The sequence below is a fragment of the Polyodon spathula genome, chromosome 23 (assembly GCF_017654505.1).
Source record: "Polyodon spathula isolate WHYD16114869_AA chromosome 23, ASM1765450v1, whole genome shotgun sequence".
Taxonomy (NCBI): domain Eukaryota; kingdom Metazoa; phylum Chordata; class Actinopteri; order Acipenseriformes; family Polyodontidae; genus Polyodon; species Polyodon spathula.
This window is the reverse complement of record NC_054556.1, coordinates 2112729-2129451: the sequence shown is the minus strand read 5'-3', so window position 1 is coordinate 2129451 and position 16723 is coordinate 2112729. Positions and strand designations below refer to the sequence as shown.

At 44.1% G+C, this 16723-nt stretch overlaps 2 protein-coding genes and 1 long non-coding RNA gene across 3 annotated transcripts; all 3 read left to right on the top strand.

The window, feature by feature from the left end:
• The first annotated feature begins 57 nt into the window (after window positions 1-57).
• On the top strand, window positions 58-3749 carry LOC121298318. Its single transcript, XR_005947272.1, has 3 exons — window positions 58-614; window positions 918-2127; window positions 2896-3749. It is a non-coding gene; the product is annotated as an uncharacterized LOC121298318 (long non-coding RNA).
• Window positions 3750-4505: 756 nt separating this feature from the next.
• LOC121297882 (hyaluronidase-1-like) lies at window positions 4506-13275 on the top strand. Its single transcript, XM_041224477.1, has 4 exons — window positions 4506-7135; window positions 10540-11492; window positions 12019-12108; window positions 12372-13275. Exons 2-4 carry the CDS (start codon window positions 10566-10568, stop codon window positions 12690-12692), a joined length of 1338 nt encoding a protein of 445 aa, XP_041080411.1. The 5' UTR covers window positions 4506-7135; window positions 10540-10565; the 3' UTR covers window positions 12693-13275.
• LOC121298372 (N-alpha-acetyltransferase 80-like) lies at window positions 8855-10561 on the top strand (the record flags this gene model as incomplete). The annotated part of the gene is made up of 1 exon (XM_041225482.1): window positions 8855-10561. A coding segment is annotated over one exon (795 nt), but the record flags the coding sequence as incomplete, so codon positions are not given.
• Window positions 13276-16723: the final 3448 nt, after the last annotated feature.

The following is a 16723-nucleotide window of genomic DNA, read 5'->3' as shown; positions in this document are numbered from 1 at the left end:
ATTGGTGGTTCACACAATATATAAAGTTAATTAACAAATTCTTTGAAACAAGCAAAATTCATCTAGCTTTGTACCCAGTCCATGACACTTCCATGGAAGAGCCTGCTTATTCATTGCCTCATATAGGATATTAATCAAGTCTTTCGAAATAAAGGAAGAACTCACCTGGATTTGAACCCAGTCCCTCAATGGGAGCAGCACAGCATACAAAGGAATTAACCACTGCACCACCTGTCCCCTTGCAGCAAGCACATCTTGCACAGAAGATCTTATATCATCCTCTTTATATTATTTGTATGCTTAAACCACTGACACCGTGTCCCATTTTGGCATGCTTTTATCACTGTCAGAACGCTTCAGGGATCACGTTCACAGGAATGAGCCTTTGGGAGCACTGGAGCCTTGTGTGAAGACACTCAGGAACGACTGCGCGGCTTTCCTGAGAATGAAGACACATGAAAGCCCTCGGTATTCAATAATGTGTCAGATTTTAACCAAGCTCGTGACAAAGATGGGGGTGGGCCTCCTATACATTGTAGTACCAGCGGGAAGCCAGCTTGGCCCGGTCAATATCACTGTGCAGGGAGCGGTCAGGGCACCTTTCTTCAAAGCTGGTAAGGCAGCTGAAACTGGACCATAGTGTTGAACTCTCTTTCTAAATCCAATAAACGCAGTTTGGATTGTAAAGCACCGTGCCTTGCATTGTTCTGTCAGATTTACACCTGACTGTCCACTGGGTGTCATGCTCATTGAGAACGTTTTGTTTAATATTGATATTTTACTCTTATCACAAGGAAACATCAGTATTATACAGAAATCACCAGGAATGTTGTTTCTTTTAATTTCCACTTGCAATTGATCTGCAAGGAAAGTTTTGAGTAGGAAGTTTAATAAGGGATTTGTTACTGCGGGTGCAGGTCAGAGCAGCATATCGGAGTGGCAGAGGACAGTGCGGCACTACAGCGCTCCCTGGGCCGAGCTGGAGGCTGACAGCATCATCCTGACTGTCCCCTCGGACAGCGTTCGCCACCTGGACGACCCGAGCCTCTGCTCTGCCTGTGGAACAGGATCACAAGGGTCATCGCAGTGCTGGCAGCCAGACCCCACCCGTTCCCCAGGCCAGAGCGCATTCTGTCCGACTTCCAGATCTGTGCTGGCAAGTTCTGTCAAACCTGCTTTTAGGAAACTGCCTTAAGAGTGCTCTTTACATCCAGTTTGTTTCTCTTTATAGCCAATGGCCAGTTATATTTCCGCTTCGTTTTCCCCATAAATGAGTTTAAGCAGCTTAAGAATCAATACCCCAGCTAAGCCAAAATGTATCCTTGTGTCATACTCAAACTGAATACTTACGGGGTTTCATGCAACCAGACCTAGTTTTTTGTTTATTTTTTTCAACTTATTTTACATTGGAAACGTACCATATCAGCAGGTATTGAAGTGTCCTTACACGGGTGGTCCTCCAGTGACACGGTCTTTACTAGAGACAAGACAGTAGCTGGTTTATGCATTCACTTTTCCTAACCAATACCCTTGCACTTGACCTGCAGACACTGATTGAACAGGTTTCATCTGATTCAAACCTTAAACCTGAAATGATCATATGCACTTTGCTTAAAAAAAAAAAAAAAAATGTAATTGACTAATCTCTGTTAGTTTTTTATGTTCGGCTTTTGTATAGGTTTTAAAATTTGCCATTCGTTTTCATGGACAGCATTATTAAAGTCCTGAGGTGTATGGAGATAGTACTGTATAAATGACAATACCTAATAAAAACGTAAAAGCCAGTCGTTTCTCTTTGCTCTTTCTGTTGACTCTCACAGACTGGATGCTTCACTTGGACTCTGTGAAGGAGATTGCTCACCTGGACTTCATGACCGCCAATAGCATATGGCGCCCCATCCACAAGTTAGGACACAGCCAGCAGAGTGCAGCGTGGGAGTTTCACCCTCACACCATTGAGGTCACCTGCAATCTGTGGTCTGTCTACATCCACGAGAAGGTCCTGGGAACCCCACGGTGCCGGGCTCACCTGAAGAGTCCTGAAGAGAAGGCATTCAAAACTACATGAGAAACGGAGCGAGGCTGGACCAATGGGAGATGTGTGTTTGTCTGGAGACCTACCTACAGGTTTGTAATGATATTGTACATGCTTAACAATGAAACGGGAGACACAAAGCCTAATCCTTTCCTGCTTTTACTGAGTTTAATCAGACACACCCGTGCTTGTTACCTGTACGCTGGATAATCAAGCTTGTAGTAAAATCTGGAGTGGGTGAAACTGCTATGCAATAGGAGTCTTATCCCCATCCCTGCACTGGATTTGATACACATAGAAATACAGACTGATGCATTGTGTTGTGTAAACATTTATGATACTATCATTTTTTAAACTGTATAAAAATAGTAAAAAACTAAGTTTTTAAAAACTACCTAGACCAGTACATGTAAACGGCTGTGCACTGCAGCCAAGTTATTGTTCTTGGACTACATTTATGCCTTCTTTTTATATGTGGATATGTGCTTTGAAATAGCCCGTGGCACATTGTTTCTTGTGGTTTCAGAGAGCTGTGCTAGTCCATTAGAATAGTTAACACACCCACTCCTAGCTGTGGATTTTGTCATCTACTAGCTGCTGTGTTGCTGCTACTATTTCACATATGATAGTAACATAATGTATTCTGCACTTTCCACTGTATTTCATTTACAGTTTTTTTTTTGTTGTTTTTTTACTGTATATCATGTATTATGCATTTCTTTGTATTTAAAGCATTCTGAATTTTCTTGTTGTTGCTGCATCTTGTTAAGCGCTTTGTGACGGTGGTCCACTATGAAAGGCGCTATATAACAAAGATTGATTGATTAATTGATGGATTGATCTTTGTCTCTTGTTCTCAGACTACCAGCAAATACCGAGCGCTGCCGGGTTAGACAAGGCCGGCAGGATGAACCTGCGGGTGGAGAAGTTTTCCCAGCAGGTGAAAAGGAACCTGCTCCCCTTCTTCAAGGCCTGGGGGTGGCCTGTTGGAACGGACCTAGCCCAAAAACTGTCAGCTCTGCCTGCGTGGAAGGAGAACCCAATGAAAGATTACATCTGAGCCACAGGCATTGTTAATGAGGGGCTGTGTGAGAGACAGGGCACCCCGTCACCTGTGTGTCTGCACAGGCATTGTATGAAAAATAATGAAATCTAAACAGAGTGTGGTGGTCATTATCCAACTGAAGTGCCTTCCAGCATGTTGCAATTCAGTGCATTTTTTTTTTTGTAAACATAAATAAATTTTGTGTGTGTGTATGCCTTACTGTTTACCTGTAAAACCAATAAAGACAATGGCTCGCTTTTAAAATGCCTCCAACTACTGTATAAGCAGGAATGGCAATAAGACTCCTATTACACAGTAGTTTCACCCATTCTAGGTTTTACCACATGCTTGATTAACAACAACTGCTATGCAAAGGGAGTCTTATTTCCACCCCTGTATAAGCGACATAGTTGTTATGCATTAGCACAGGTGAAATGTCAGGGTACTTGCTGCTACGATGCAAAGGACCTTTTGATGCAGAGATGAACCGCAGAATGTACAACATTAAAATGCAATGCAATGCAATGCCAATCTGAAATGACCCTCCTAAACCCTGACAAATACTCCAGACAAGCACTTAGTCCCCCGATCACAGCTCGTTCAAATACATCTGTAATAAAATACTTCAACAACTCTCATGGTTGTACTGCTTGAATGAGTCGTGCTGTAAATAGATTTAAACAAAACAAACTAATTTATTGGGTGCTGTCAACCTCCTTGAGATAGACGGTAGACTTTTTTTGTTTGTTCACATACGGAAATGAATGCCCTCTTGGGCAGTGTGTGAAGACTTCTTCAGTTTGTCAAAGTGAACATGCAGCTATCTCATCAGGAAAACAAAGAGTTCCGCGTACATGCAACAGGAGGGTTGAGTCGAGTGCGCGGTGTCATGGAGTAAGGACACTGCAGTACTGTTAACAAGCTTAAACCTGTTTAACTTCATATTGGGTTCCAGCCTGTACAAGCACAGTGTCAATCCTCTAGCTTCTTGCTAAACGAAGTCACCTTGGCTTTGCTTTAACAAACCCTGCATGCTTCTTGTGTGTGTGCGCTAGCCGGAACGGGCTCCGAGTTGCAGAAAAGCAGCGCATTTTTATTTGGTTATTTTATAATACAAAACTGTGATTCATTGTTTAATGTGGAGAATCGTACAGCAAAATGCCCATATAAGGAAAAGTATTCTACACGGCTGTATTAAAGGTCGCATACAGAATAACATGTTAGATGCGTATAAGACAGTAGTTCAGTTTTCATTAACTATATGGCAATTCACAGTTTCCTTATTTTAAGCTTGCTGCAGTAACGGCTGTTTTTTGTGCGGTACATAGTTATGAGTTTCTGATCCTGTGCTGCTTGATAATTACTCACACATTACAGTCGGCATCACTTTGCAAACTTGGTAAAAGTTTTTTATTTGCACCCTGGCCTTCACACAGACGTGGAGTCAGTTATAATTATTATTACAATTAAAATGACAGTAGCTGAAATTAGTTACAATGATAGTTGGGTTACAGTTGCAGTTACAATTATATTAAAGCATCACAAACAGCGCAACACATGAACGTGTTTACTCTGTTTATTCTAAATTACCCAGCAGGTAGAAATACAAAAACATACTGTATACATTTCATTTTAAACTTGGAAAGGTGTGTAATCAAATTGTAATTGAACTGCATGATATAATTACAGTTACACCTACACTTACACAGGAGTGCCAAAGTTCAGCTACCATTGCGATTGCGTTACAAATGTGATTGCCCCAATGTTTGCACCTATATTTCATTTGCTCATCACTATGACTCTTAATTAAACGATGTTAAGCAGTTTCAGATAAACGCCTTCATCCACCAGTGAAGTGGATATTTTTGAAGATAACCCACAAACGGGAAGTTACAGAACGAACTGAAAAACAAGAGTGTGTGAAATGGGTTGTTCCTCTGTGAAGGGAGTGCAAAAGATAATAATTTGGATGAATGAATTGCAGAAATGCACAGAGCAGCCCATGCTAATGTAGGGGCTCTTTAGCAAAGCAGGTAAATGCGAGGTGTGTATTAGGTAAGCGAGCAGAACTGAATATGATCGGGTGGTGCAGTTAAAGCTGACAGAATTTTATAAATTTTCTAAAACAAAATTAGAATCAACGTCATAACGATAGAAACCCTTCAAGATAATGAAATAGACATTTCTTATCACTGCATGCTTTGTAACAGTTGGATGCATGGTTCTCGTGCCCGCTTGTACTGCATTTTGCACTGTGATACTGCTCCAGGCAAGTTGTAGAGGAAATGTGATAGGTTACTTATTATAGCAATGTTAAAACAGAATTGCACATCTACCACAAAACCTCAGAAACTGCACCCAGGCTGCCTTACAAAATCGAATGTGAAGGCTGGTCTACAGGGGAAAAGGGAAGTGTGATGGGAGAGCTACAGGCAGCCCACACTGCAGAGAAGAGAGCAGCACTGTTATATCAGCAGTTTTAAAGCAAGCCTACATCTCCACTAATGTCAGTGTATGTAGAGTTTTGTCTTTCCCCTGTCATGGTTTCAACCTGATTTGCTCAAATTGTTTTTTTATTGGGTTTGTAATATTTGCAGGTGTTTCTTCTTTTCAGAAAGCACAACTAAAATGACAAAGCACTGCTGTTACATATCAGTATTATGGGTCAGTTTTTTTTTAACCCAGAGTGGAGTGAAAACTATGGTGTATATTGTTACAAACTCCAGTAGCTTACTTTGCCTACACTGAAGACCTGCATGCTTACCTGTGAGGAAAGGGGATTTCGCAGAATGAGTGCACTTCAGTTTCTCTGTGGCCTAATAGAGAAGTGAAACATACTTATTGTATTTAATACAAGGGTTAGAATGGAGTGTTTAGAATAGTTCTTTATTCAGACGAGGGTAATATCAGTGCTGGGGAGCTGAGAATGGAGTGTTTAGACTAGTGCTCATTATTATTAATGCACAGTGTAATGGCGGTGCTGGGGAGATGGTAATCAACTCTTCAGAGGGGTGTATTTCAGGCACAGTGTAATGGTGGTGCTGGGGAGATGGTAATGGATTCTTCAGAGGGGTGTATTTCAGGCACAGTGTAATGGCGGTGCTGGGGAGATGGTAATGGACTCTTCAGAGGGGTGTATTTCAGGCGCAGTGTAATGGCGGTGCTGGGGAGATGGTAATGGACTCTTCAGAGGGGTGTATTTCAGGCACAGTGTAATGGCGGTGCTGGGGAGATGGTAATGGACTCTTCAGAGGGGTGTATTTCAGGCACAGTGTAATGGCGGTGCTGGGGAGATGGTAATGGATTCTTCAGAGGGGTGTATTTCAGGCACAGTGTAATGGCGGTGCTGGGGAGATGGTAATGGATTCTTCAGAGGGGTGTATTTCAGGCACAGTGTAATGGCGGTGCTGGGGAGATGGTAATGGACTCTTCAGAGGGGTGTATTTCAGGCACAGTGTAATGGCGGTGCTGGGGAGATGGTAATGGATTCTTCAGAGGGGTGTATTTCAGGCACAGTGTAATGGCGGTGCTGGGGAGATGGTAATGGACTCTTCAGAGGGGTGTATTTCAGGCGCAGTGTAATGGCGGTGCTGGGGAGATGGTAATGGACTCTTCAGAGGGGTGTATTTCAGGCACAGTGTAATGGCGGTGCTGGGGAGATGGTAATGGACTCTTCAGAGGGGTGTATTTCAGGCACAGTGTAATGGCGGTGCTGGGGAGATGGTAATGGATTCTTCAGAGGGGTGTATTTCAGGCACAGTGTAATGGCGGTGCTGGGGAGATGGTAATGGATTCTTCAGAGGGGTGTATTTCAGGTGTCCATTCCCCAAGCCAGCCCCTAATTCATGTCTTTCACAGAGAAGGACCACTTCTCCTTGAGCGCTATTTTAGACTGCACTATTTTGTAGTCTGTGGGTGTTAGAGGTTGTGATCACAAGACCTTGTAGGTTTTTTTTTTTCCTCATTTCCTGACACTGTTACCTCAGAGCCTTTATCTCTCTTTGCCAAATGTTCTCTGTGTGCTTGTGAACATCCAGCTCTGTACTGAACAGTAGGTGAGTGTGTTGCCTGTATCTCTCTCCGAGTTCTACTAGTTTTGTTTTTAGACAGATTTTTGCTGCTTCTTTCTAAATTGGGTCTGAGTTCTGTGGATTGGTTTCCATTAGAAGCAGTTCTGATGGTTCTCTGTTTATAACTGGCTCCTTTCTCCTTGTTCTGGTGCAGACAGATGCGAACTAGATAACGGAGAGACATTTTCTTAAACAAAAACAAGCATAAAAGACGTAATAAATGGATACTCTCTAAGTCGTCTTGGATAAAGGCACCTGCTAAATTTAAAAAAATAGCAATATAATAATATTGAACTATAATACTTTGGGTTGAAAAAAAATGAAGCTAGAGTTCTGCATGCTCACAGGCACTCCATGTTATTACATTGTATTTAAAAAAAAAAAACAAGGGTCAGCACACTGAAGTGCACGAGGTGCAAGTCCATCAGTCAGAATAGAAAAAGAGAAAGCTTTTATGAACTTTAATTCATAAAAACACATCACCAGCGTTTCAACACAGAAGTGCCTTCGTCGGGGTGCAAAATACAAGTGTAGGATTACAGAGTGAAATACTACTGAGGCTATGAAGAGCCGGTGAATACAATTGCACATTAGTAAAATAATCAATAATTATCTGCAATGTCGCTAAAATCTAGTTTTGCAATATCAGAAATTCCACAGAGATTAAATAGAGTGCATTGTAAATTGCAAGCAGTACATTTGCTTTGTTCATGCACTTCATGTTAAGCTGTTCTTGGTTGACATGCACGTGTACTTTGTAATGGGCATATTTATATTCTTTACTTCAGCAAGTGAGGCGACGGCTGGGAAAACAAGTGTTCAGCATTAACAGCAGCAACAGCAACACAACTGGATACGTTTCATTTGGCCTTTTTTTGCTATTACAATGCCAAGTAAGACACAGGCTTCTTAGTACATACAGTACAGTATGCATCACAGTGTATCCACCGCTGCACTGGGAGTGTGGTGTGCATTCTGTACATGATGGGTTACTGACACTGTGCTTCAAAGTATTATTACAAGACATACCCGCAGACTCGCGCGCGCACGCACACACACGCAGACTCGCGCGCACGCACACCCACAGACTCGCGCGCACGCACACACGCACACGCAGACTCGCGCGCACACACACACACCCAGACTCGCACGCGCACGCGCACGCGCACGCACACACACACACACACACACACACACACACACACACACACACACAAGCAACCTTTGCTTAAATATAGTGTGATGAGTACAATTTCAAAGCGTTTCAAGTCAAGGTTTGGCAGCATATTTTCACAGCATCTTCACAGTGTTGTGAAGTCTGGCCGTTTTTGACTTGCTGTGATTTGTCAGTAGGTTTTGCAGTCTGATTTCTGATGTGCTCTGAAACACCCTTGACAACAGCAGGTGTCCTCGCTGTTCCAGGCATTGCATGAATGTGGTTGTTCAGTGAAATTAAATTGGGGACGCAAATGAGTGGTTTCAGAACGCGTTATCGTTTTGTGCAAAAGCAAAAAAATCGCTGTGCCTTTGCAAGGAGTCTGCAACTATATATTCAGTGAGTTCATATTTAACAGAATCTTTTGTTTTGCTGCTGCTAGTGCTGTTTGTTGCTGTTTCACCAATGTTGCTATTTTATTAGAACATTTTGAAGAATGGTGATCAAAGTACTGTAACAACACAGTCTCTACAAGCTAAAATTGGCACTTTATAAATATTAAAAACCTTGGACATAACAAAATAAAAAAGATAACATGCCTCTTTCTTTCAGCTTCTAATGCTCATCATCTATATGAATTGGCATTATTAGTAGATCTGGTTTTACTGGATATTTTAGTAAAGTGCTTAGAAAGGCATTATAATAAAATAGTCTCTGACCTTCTCTGTAAAGCCTGTCCGTGTCGCGGCTGCAGGTGCGATGCCAAGGTCGCGGTCGTCCCGCTGCAACGGCGCTCTGACCTGGTGGGTGCATGTGCCGACCTGGCGAGCTCAGAGTGGCAGCGGAGCCGGGCCGCACGGATCCACTCGCTTGAGAAATTCTGCGATGGCTTTCCGGTCTGCCTGGTGTTGGTGTCGCAGGCAGATCAGCTGCTGGGTCACGCCAGGCTGTCTCTGGTGGTGAGTCAGCCACGCAGCATCTTCGTGGAGATGGTGGTGGTCTCCCGGGAGCTGAGAGAGAAGGGCTATGGGTGCAGGCTGATGGAGGCCACCGAGCGCTACGCCAGGTCCAGAGGATTCTGGAGACTCTGGCTGATTACACACGACAAGCAGCATTTCTACGCACACCTGGGCTTCGTCCTCTCAGAGCCCGTGCAGAACGCAGGGTCAGTGACCACATTCATGCCCAAGGAGGTGCTCCAGAGGTTCTCCCGACCTCCGGCAACTGGCAGAGAAGGAGAAGAATTGGGACTCAATCGAATGTCCTCACCTCCTCCAGTCCCCCCTTTAGCCCCCCTGCCCCCTTTTGAAACCCTCCCCTTGCTTGTCAAGCCCCTCCGTTAGCCCCATTTCAGTTAATGCCTACCCTTTCAGCCGATAGTAAACAAACAGGTGACTAGCCCCCCCCTAACCAGTGGCTGTGTTTCTCTTCCTGTGCAATCACTACATATACTGAGCAAAGACCCACCTGCATTATTACAATGCACACATTACAGGCTTCAGTTTCATAGCTTAAACCGATCGACGTGGATGAAATGAATGGAAGCACTTAAATAGAACACCACAGGTCTGTTCTCCCACAATGTATAATATATTGAAAAATCCAAACTCTTACAGAACTTTATTTTGTGTGAAAGGAAAGATACCAAAATATCCAGACACAATGTTTGTTATTTTAAAGTATGTTTTTTTTTTTTTTTTTAATAAATCTCTTTTGATGATTTAAATGTAGCATGATATTCATAAAAATTAATTAAATAAATAAATAAGTTCTAGATTGTTGATGACTAACAGCCCGGAAAGGTTTCATGACTCTTTTAACAGGCCACAATTAACTTTAAATAAGTTGCATGCTCTTTTATAAGCTAAGCCACTTCACAGATGCATCAGCTGCAGGGTCAGCCTTGTGCAGATGTCCTCAGTTTCAGGGGACCTGACTCTCACCTCAGTATCTAACTACTGTGCCCCATGGCAGATTTCAGGTTGTACATCAAGGGAGGAAGCTATTTGAGAACATGAAAAACAATATATAAAACTATTGTTAAGTCGTAACATTTTGATATAAATCTTCTGTAAAATTATACAATTATCATTTACTTTTAGTAACAACTTTTAGTTGTTTGCAAAAAAAATCTTTAATCAGAGCTTTTTGCTGTTGTTCGTGAGACTGCATTCCAGTTGACTGTTTTAAAATGTTACCAAGAAAACGTACACAGTTTTTCTCTGTGTTGCAGGGAGGGCGTCACTGTAAGAAACCAGCATGTTCTCAAGAACCGCTTTCCTAGCCACCTCTGCCTTGTTAGTGGCTGCAGTCCAGGCTAGCGTCGGACCCCTGGAGACCACGGCTGCCTCTCCCATCGTTCACCACAAGCCCTTCGTGGTGGTGTGGAACATGCCCACGTCCAGGTGCCAGTCCAAGTTCGGGATCAGCTTTGACCTGGCCATGTTCGACATCGTCGAGAATCAGCAAGAGAGTTTCCAGGGCCAGAACATGACCATCTTCTACCGAGACAGCCTGGGCCAGTACCCATACATCACCCCCGAAGGGGAGCTCACAAATGGGGGCGTTCCTCAGGAGGCTGCCTTAGAGAGGCACCTGGGCACAGCCAAGCTGGAGATCGAGGATCTGCTGAGGGAGGACTTCAGCGGGCTGGCCGTCATCGACTGGGAGGAGTGGCGGCCGCTGTGGGCAAGGAACTGGGGCTCCTTGAGGAAGTACCGCCGGGTTTCCAAGAAGCTGGTGAGGCTGCGACATCCAGAGCTGCCCGAGAAGAAGGTCCTAGAGACGGCCAAGATGGAATTCGAGATGGCAGCCAGGGAGCTGATGTCTAGGACGCTACAGCTGGGCAGTCATCTCAGGCCCTTGGGCATGTGGGGTTACTACAAGTTTCCCGACTGCTACAACTACAACTGGAAGAAGCCTGGGAACTACACGGGGCACTGCCACCCAAAGGACCCTGAGAGAAACGACCGTCTGGCCTGGATGTGGCAGGGATCCACAGCTCTGTACCCAAGCATCTACCTGCACCGACCGCTGGCCTCTTCGGGGAAGGGTGCCCTCTACGTACGCTACCGAGTACTGGAAGCCATGAGGGTGGCGACGTCGTTTGCTTCTGCCAGCGGCTCCCTCCCTGTCCTGCCCTACGCCAGAGTGGCTTTCGCACAATCGCTGAAGTACCTGAGCCAGGTAGGAACCAGCACCATGGTAAGAGGCACTGTACAGTTCACACAAGGCCTAATTCAATTAACTTTTAGCTTGGGGGAGAAACCGTGTAAGAAAATATGAATTACACAATAAACAAAGCACATGCTTATTTTAGTTTGATTAACACATCGCCACAGTTTCCCCCAGTACCCTTTTTCATGCTAAACTGAATTCAGGAGCCCTAGACCAGGGGTGTCCAGTCACGGTCCTGGAGAGCCATTCCATTACAGGTTTAGCAGGTAAAGTGAGATAATGAACTGCACTGGGGTCTGCACAGTTTTAATCGGTTCAATTAAACAATTTAGAACAGGGTGGAACAAACACCAGCACTGGAAGGGCCCACTCTGGCCACCTCTATCCTGGACTCTCAGCTTGTGAAATAAAAGACCTGCCTATTTCTTTACTATACTTTACATACCAATAGCTGTGTCCCGTTCTGTACATGAAACCCGGTTTAGACAGTGCTCAAGGCTGGAGTTTCTTCTACTGAACACTCTTGTTGTTCCAGATGGACCTGGAGCACACGATCGGGGAGAGTGCATCTCTGGGCGCAGCAGGGGTTGTCCTGTGGGGAGACCTCAGCTTCACCCACACACAGGTCAGTCAACACACCTCCACTTCACCTACTGTGGGGCTTCATAGCTGTGTCCCACACCAATTCAACTTGCAGCTATGCAGAAGTGACTTAGTCGAACGATGTACATAAGTTACAAGTCATTTCATTCAGCAGTTAAATTGACATATTTGAAGCTAAAATGCATGCTTAGCTGGTATTAGACAAGCCAAAAGACTATGCAACCACTGTATTACTGGTATATATCATAATGTGAGTCTGTGCTGAGCCTGTCTCTCTCTGTGTAGCATACCTGCGAGGAGCTGCAGGAGTATGTGAGCGGGGTGCTGGGGCGCTATGTGGTGAACGTGACCACAGCAGCTCGGCAGTGCAGCGCAAGGCTGTGCAGTGGAAACGGCCGCTGTGCCCGGAGGGACCAGAACTCGAATACGAGGTTCCACCTCAGCCCCTACAGCTTCCAGATCATCTCCCCTCCCTCGCCAGGCAGGGGAGCTCTGAGCGTGAGGGGGAAGCTGAGCAAGAGAGACCTCTGGCAGCTACAGGACTCCTTTAGGTGTGTGTGCTACCGGGGCTGGAGCGGGTTGCGCTGTCAGGACCGGATCCTGTAGGAACACAGCCATTGGAAGGGAATGGGCTGACCCTCTCCGAGCATGGTGCAGGTTCATGATGTCACCCGGGCAGCTTTCTCCTGGACACTCGCAAAATGACTGTTTCCAAGCTGGAATGCCAGTTCTCAGCGACGTGACATTTATTTAATTTAAATGTGATGTTTGCATCACATCTGATAATTGTTGCACCATTTTTATTTACCAGAGCTTCTACATTTGTTTGTTTAAAATTGTTCTGTATTTTGGTACCATAGGAGCAGATTTCCTTGTAGCGTGTTCCAAATGATTTAACTGTTAATCCATTATAAAACCCAGCTGTACCATCAGCACAAGCCCTTGTCATTGACCCAGGGTGAACAAATGAAGAGTCCCAGCAGGCTACCTCAATAACTGCGCAGGCTGGGTGCATTGTTTATGGACCTCGGGCTCAGGATCTCATGTACTTTATGGTAACTTGTTTCTAATGTTCATGTCTAGTTATCCTACAACAGCTTTCTATACATAATAACATGCAACCATAATGACATTTCACAAACTAACAATGCTGAACCTTGCAAATATACCCCAAGGTCTTAAGGGTTAAAAGACAAACAAAAGATTAAACTTATTGGGGGGGGGGGGGGGGGATTTGAATCTAGCTGCAGTTTTTAATGTGGAAAGCGTTCTTTTTTTATTGCAACAGTAGATGTTTGTGTCCTTTCACATTCAATCCATCTCTTACACACTCTCGTCTGACATACTAACTGTGGTCTGTCTTGTTTTTCTACTTTAAATCTGATGTTCAATACAGAATTTTGTTACTAGAATCCATATCCTTTAAACAAACAGAAATGCATGTCGGTGTCTTCTGCAGTGGTGAGAAAAAGACCAGACAGTGAGAATCCTGTGCATTTATATCTGATAATAGACATGCAGGGAAATGTGTTTTCCAAACACACTTACACTGTTGTGCAATCTGTACTGACAACTCTAGTCACACCCTTAAACAACAAACAAAACAAAGCCAACTAGAGCAACCAATTGTCAATGGCATCTACCACTGAACAGCTAGGGAAACAGCAGCCTGCACTGCACTCTCTACATCGCTGACTCATCCCATCACTGGCGTATTTAACTAAAGCAAATGGAAATGATGGCCACTCTGTCTTGTCAGTGTGTGCTGTTGGTGGGTCCCCGGGCAGTTGGGTCTGCGGTCGCTCTCCCAGCCAAGCTGTACGAGTCAGGGAGGGAGGGCTCCTCAGGTGGGGGTCAGGCTCACCCTCAGCTCCTTCAGTGTCTGGGCGAGCTGGGCCAGCTCCTTCACAAACTCCTTCCTCTGCTTGACGGCCAGGGAGAGGGAGTACAGGGTCTCGTTCTGCTGGACTGCAGATAGGAGACACAGCGGTTGATGCCAAAATGTTTTTCTACTTAGTTTATTACTGGCTGGTTTCACACAGACTATAGATTAGCACTAATCTTGGACTACTTGATGTTACTTTACCTAAAAGTAATTTAAGATTAGCAAAAGCCAGACTGCGAAACCAGACATATGCATTCTAAAATGAATTGCTTAATCTGGCACCAAAATGCCATTTGAGACAATGTTTTGTACCAATGAATCCCTAAATATTTGGATCTGGTTTACATAGAATTATGACATACTAGCACCATTGAAACTGGTTTTGTTTTATTTTATATATATGTATAACTATACTATAATACTATATATTACTGCTTGAGTGATTTTGAAGATACACTTTTTATTATTATTCCAATGTTTAATTCTTGCAACAGATATGATAATATAAGCTCAAGTAATTTTCATCATGAAGCTAAATTAAAATCACTAAAATACGTAATAATAATAATAATACACCGTTCAGCATTGAGGAATGGTCACGTGTCCTCTTAAAGAAGGACAAGCACTCTGATCTGGCTGTGCAGAGTGACAGTGCCCCCTTAATCAGTGCTGTCCTGACTGTCCAGGGTGACTGTGCCCCCTTACCCAGGAAGTAGAAGATGCCCGCGAGAGCTGCTAGAGCCAGGAGGACCGCAATGCACACCCAGAGGTACCGACAGCAGGCAGGGCTGCAGGCGGCACAGCACGCCCGCCGGGGCCAACGCACTGCACACTCAGCCTGGGCCGAGGCTGGGAGGTTCCCATTGTCCTGGTGGTGAGGAGGACCACCCCCTGCAACTGAAAACGAGGTGGGTCACCCAGCTGTCATTCCAATACAGACTGCAAATCTTTTCTCCTTTGCTGGTGACTCAATGCCAGCTGTGGATTGCTATAACACTTAGTTTTACCCCACAGGGGAATTGACAGCAATACTGGCTTGCTCCATCAATAACTGCAGGGAGCAATCTCAAGCATGCACAGAAAAATCTCCAGCTCTCAACAGCAAAATAAACATTAGAAGAGGGCTTGCCTGGTTTAGACACACAGACAGACACACACACAGACAGACGGATGGTGCAGACCCAGACCTGGGGCATTCTTGAGCAACTGGGAGTTGTTCAACCGCTGCAGGTCATTGATCGACTCCACGGAATGCAGCTCGATTTCGGTCAGATCCCGGTCGCTGATACGGAGGAACTCCACCATGGGGGAGGGCAGCACCTTGCTCATGGCACCTGCGGGACATTAACAATGCTGAGAACCCGGATTCCATTCCATTCCACGAAAACCAGCATTTAGTGCCGCCTTCAGTTTTCCTTCTGAAGCTATTTAGTTATCACTGGAAATCAGTACCTGTTGAAATGAGCTTGATCGTTCCCTGTGGCCTCAGATCACTCACATGGCAGATCCATTTTCTTTCCTCACACGCTTGTGGTGGCTGTTAGTTTTCAATATAAGCACACCAGTCCCCATTTATGATTCTTCCTGTTTAGTTATATCTGTCATAGCTACACTGAATCATTATTTAATCCCAAACTAACAATCCTCTATAGCTGGCTGTGTTACTCGAATACCCACACAATAAACAAAACACAAAGCCCTTAAGAGGGGAAGAAATCCTGCAAGATCCCAATGACTGTGCAAACACATACCGAACTGTGCTGACACATACCTTTTCCAGCTGTGTGGGGGCCAATCTTCCAACAAGCAGGAGTGCTGGTGTCTTCAAAATAGCAGGAAAAGGATCTTTGAATGTGGAGTTTGGAAAAAGGGGAGAAGTACAGGGACAACTCCACAAAAGTTTTGAAAGTTAAAACAAGAAAAACCAAAGATAGAAAGGTTTCACAAGAGATACTGCAACCACACACAAAATCACAGCCCCTCGCACAGCCCCTCTCTGGCAGCAGCCCCTTTCCTAAAATAGCAAATGGAATGGGGAGGGATATTAATAGCCCTGCAAACGGGTGATTCAGCAGGGAGCAGGGAATGGAGTTAAGACAGAGGCCAAGGATGAATACCCTGTCCTGTACTATAAGGAATGCCTAGACAGCCCCCTCCCCTCCAAAAAAAACCAAACTAAGTGCAAGTTTCAAAGACCCGAAGCACTATTCTTGCCAGAATATTAGATAGTCCTGAGACTGAGAAGCCAGATGAGAAAGAATAAAAGAAAAAAAGTCTAGTTCCTAGAAAATGTAAAACAAAAACAAAAATTACATATAAAAAAGCCAGGCCATTTTTATATTTTTATATTTTATTAACAAACCCTATTTTTAGATTCATAGTCCATTCAATTTCATATAAATTCAATACTTGATACATAAAATAACTATTAAAGATTTCCAAATCGTCACGTTTTGTTGTTAGGCCCAACCCACATGTAAAACTCACCTACGTTTTATAATTTCAGGCAACAAGAATTTGTGAATCCTGGTGCACCTCTTGTTTCTTATACATACGCAAAATACATAGAAAACTACAAAAGGCTTCATTTTGATTACCCGTGTCCCTGCAAAAAAACAACGATGTTCGTTTACAGCTTCCTGCAAACCTTCAGTCACTTTGTGTTTTTACATGTTAAAAAGTGATTACTCTTTTCCAAGCTCAATAAATAAGAAACTAAAATATCCCATCAGTCAGACTCAATGGTTTATGT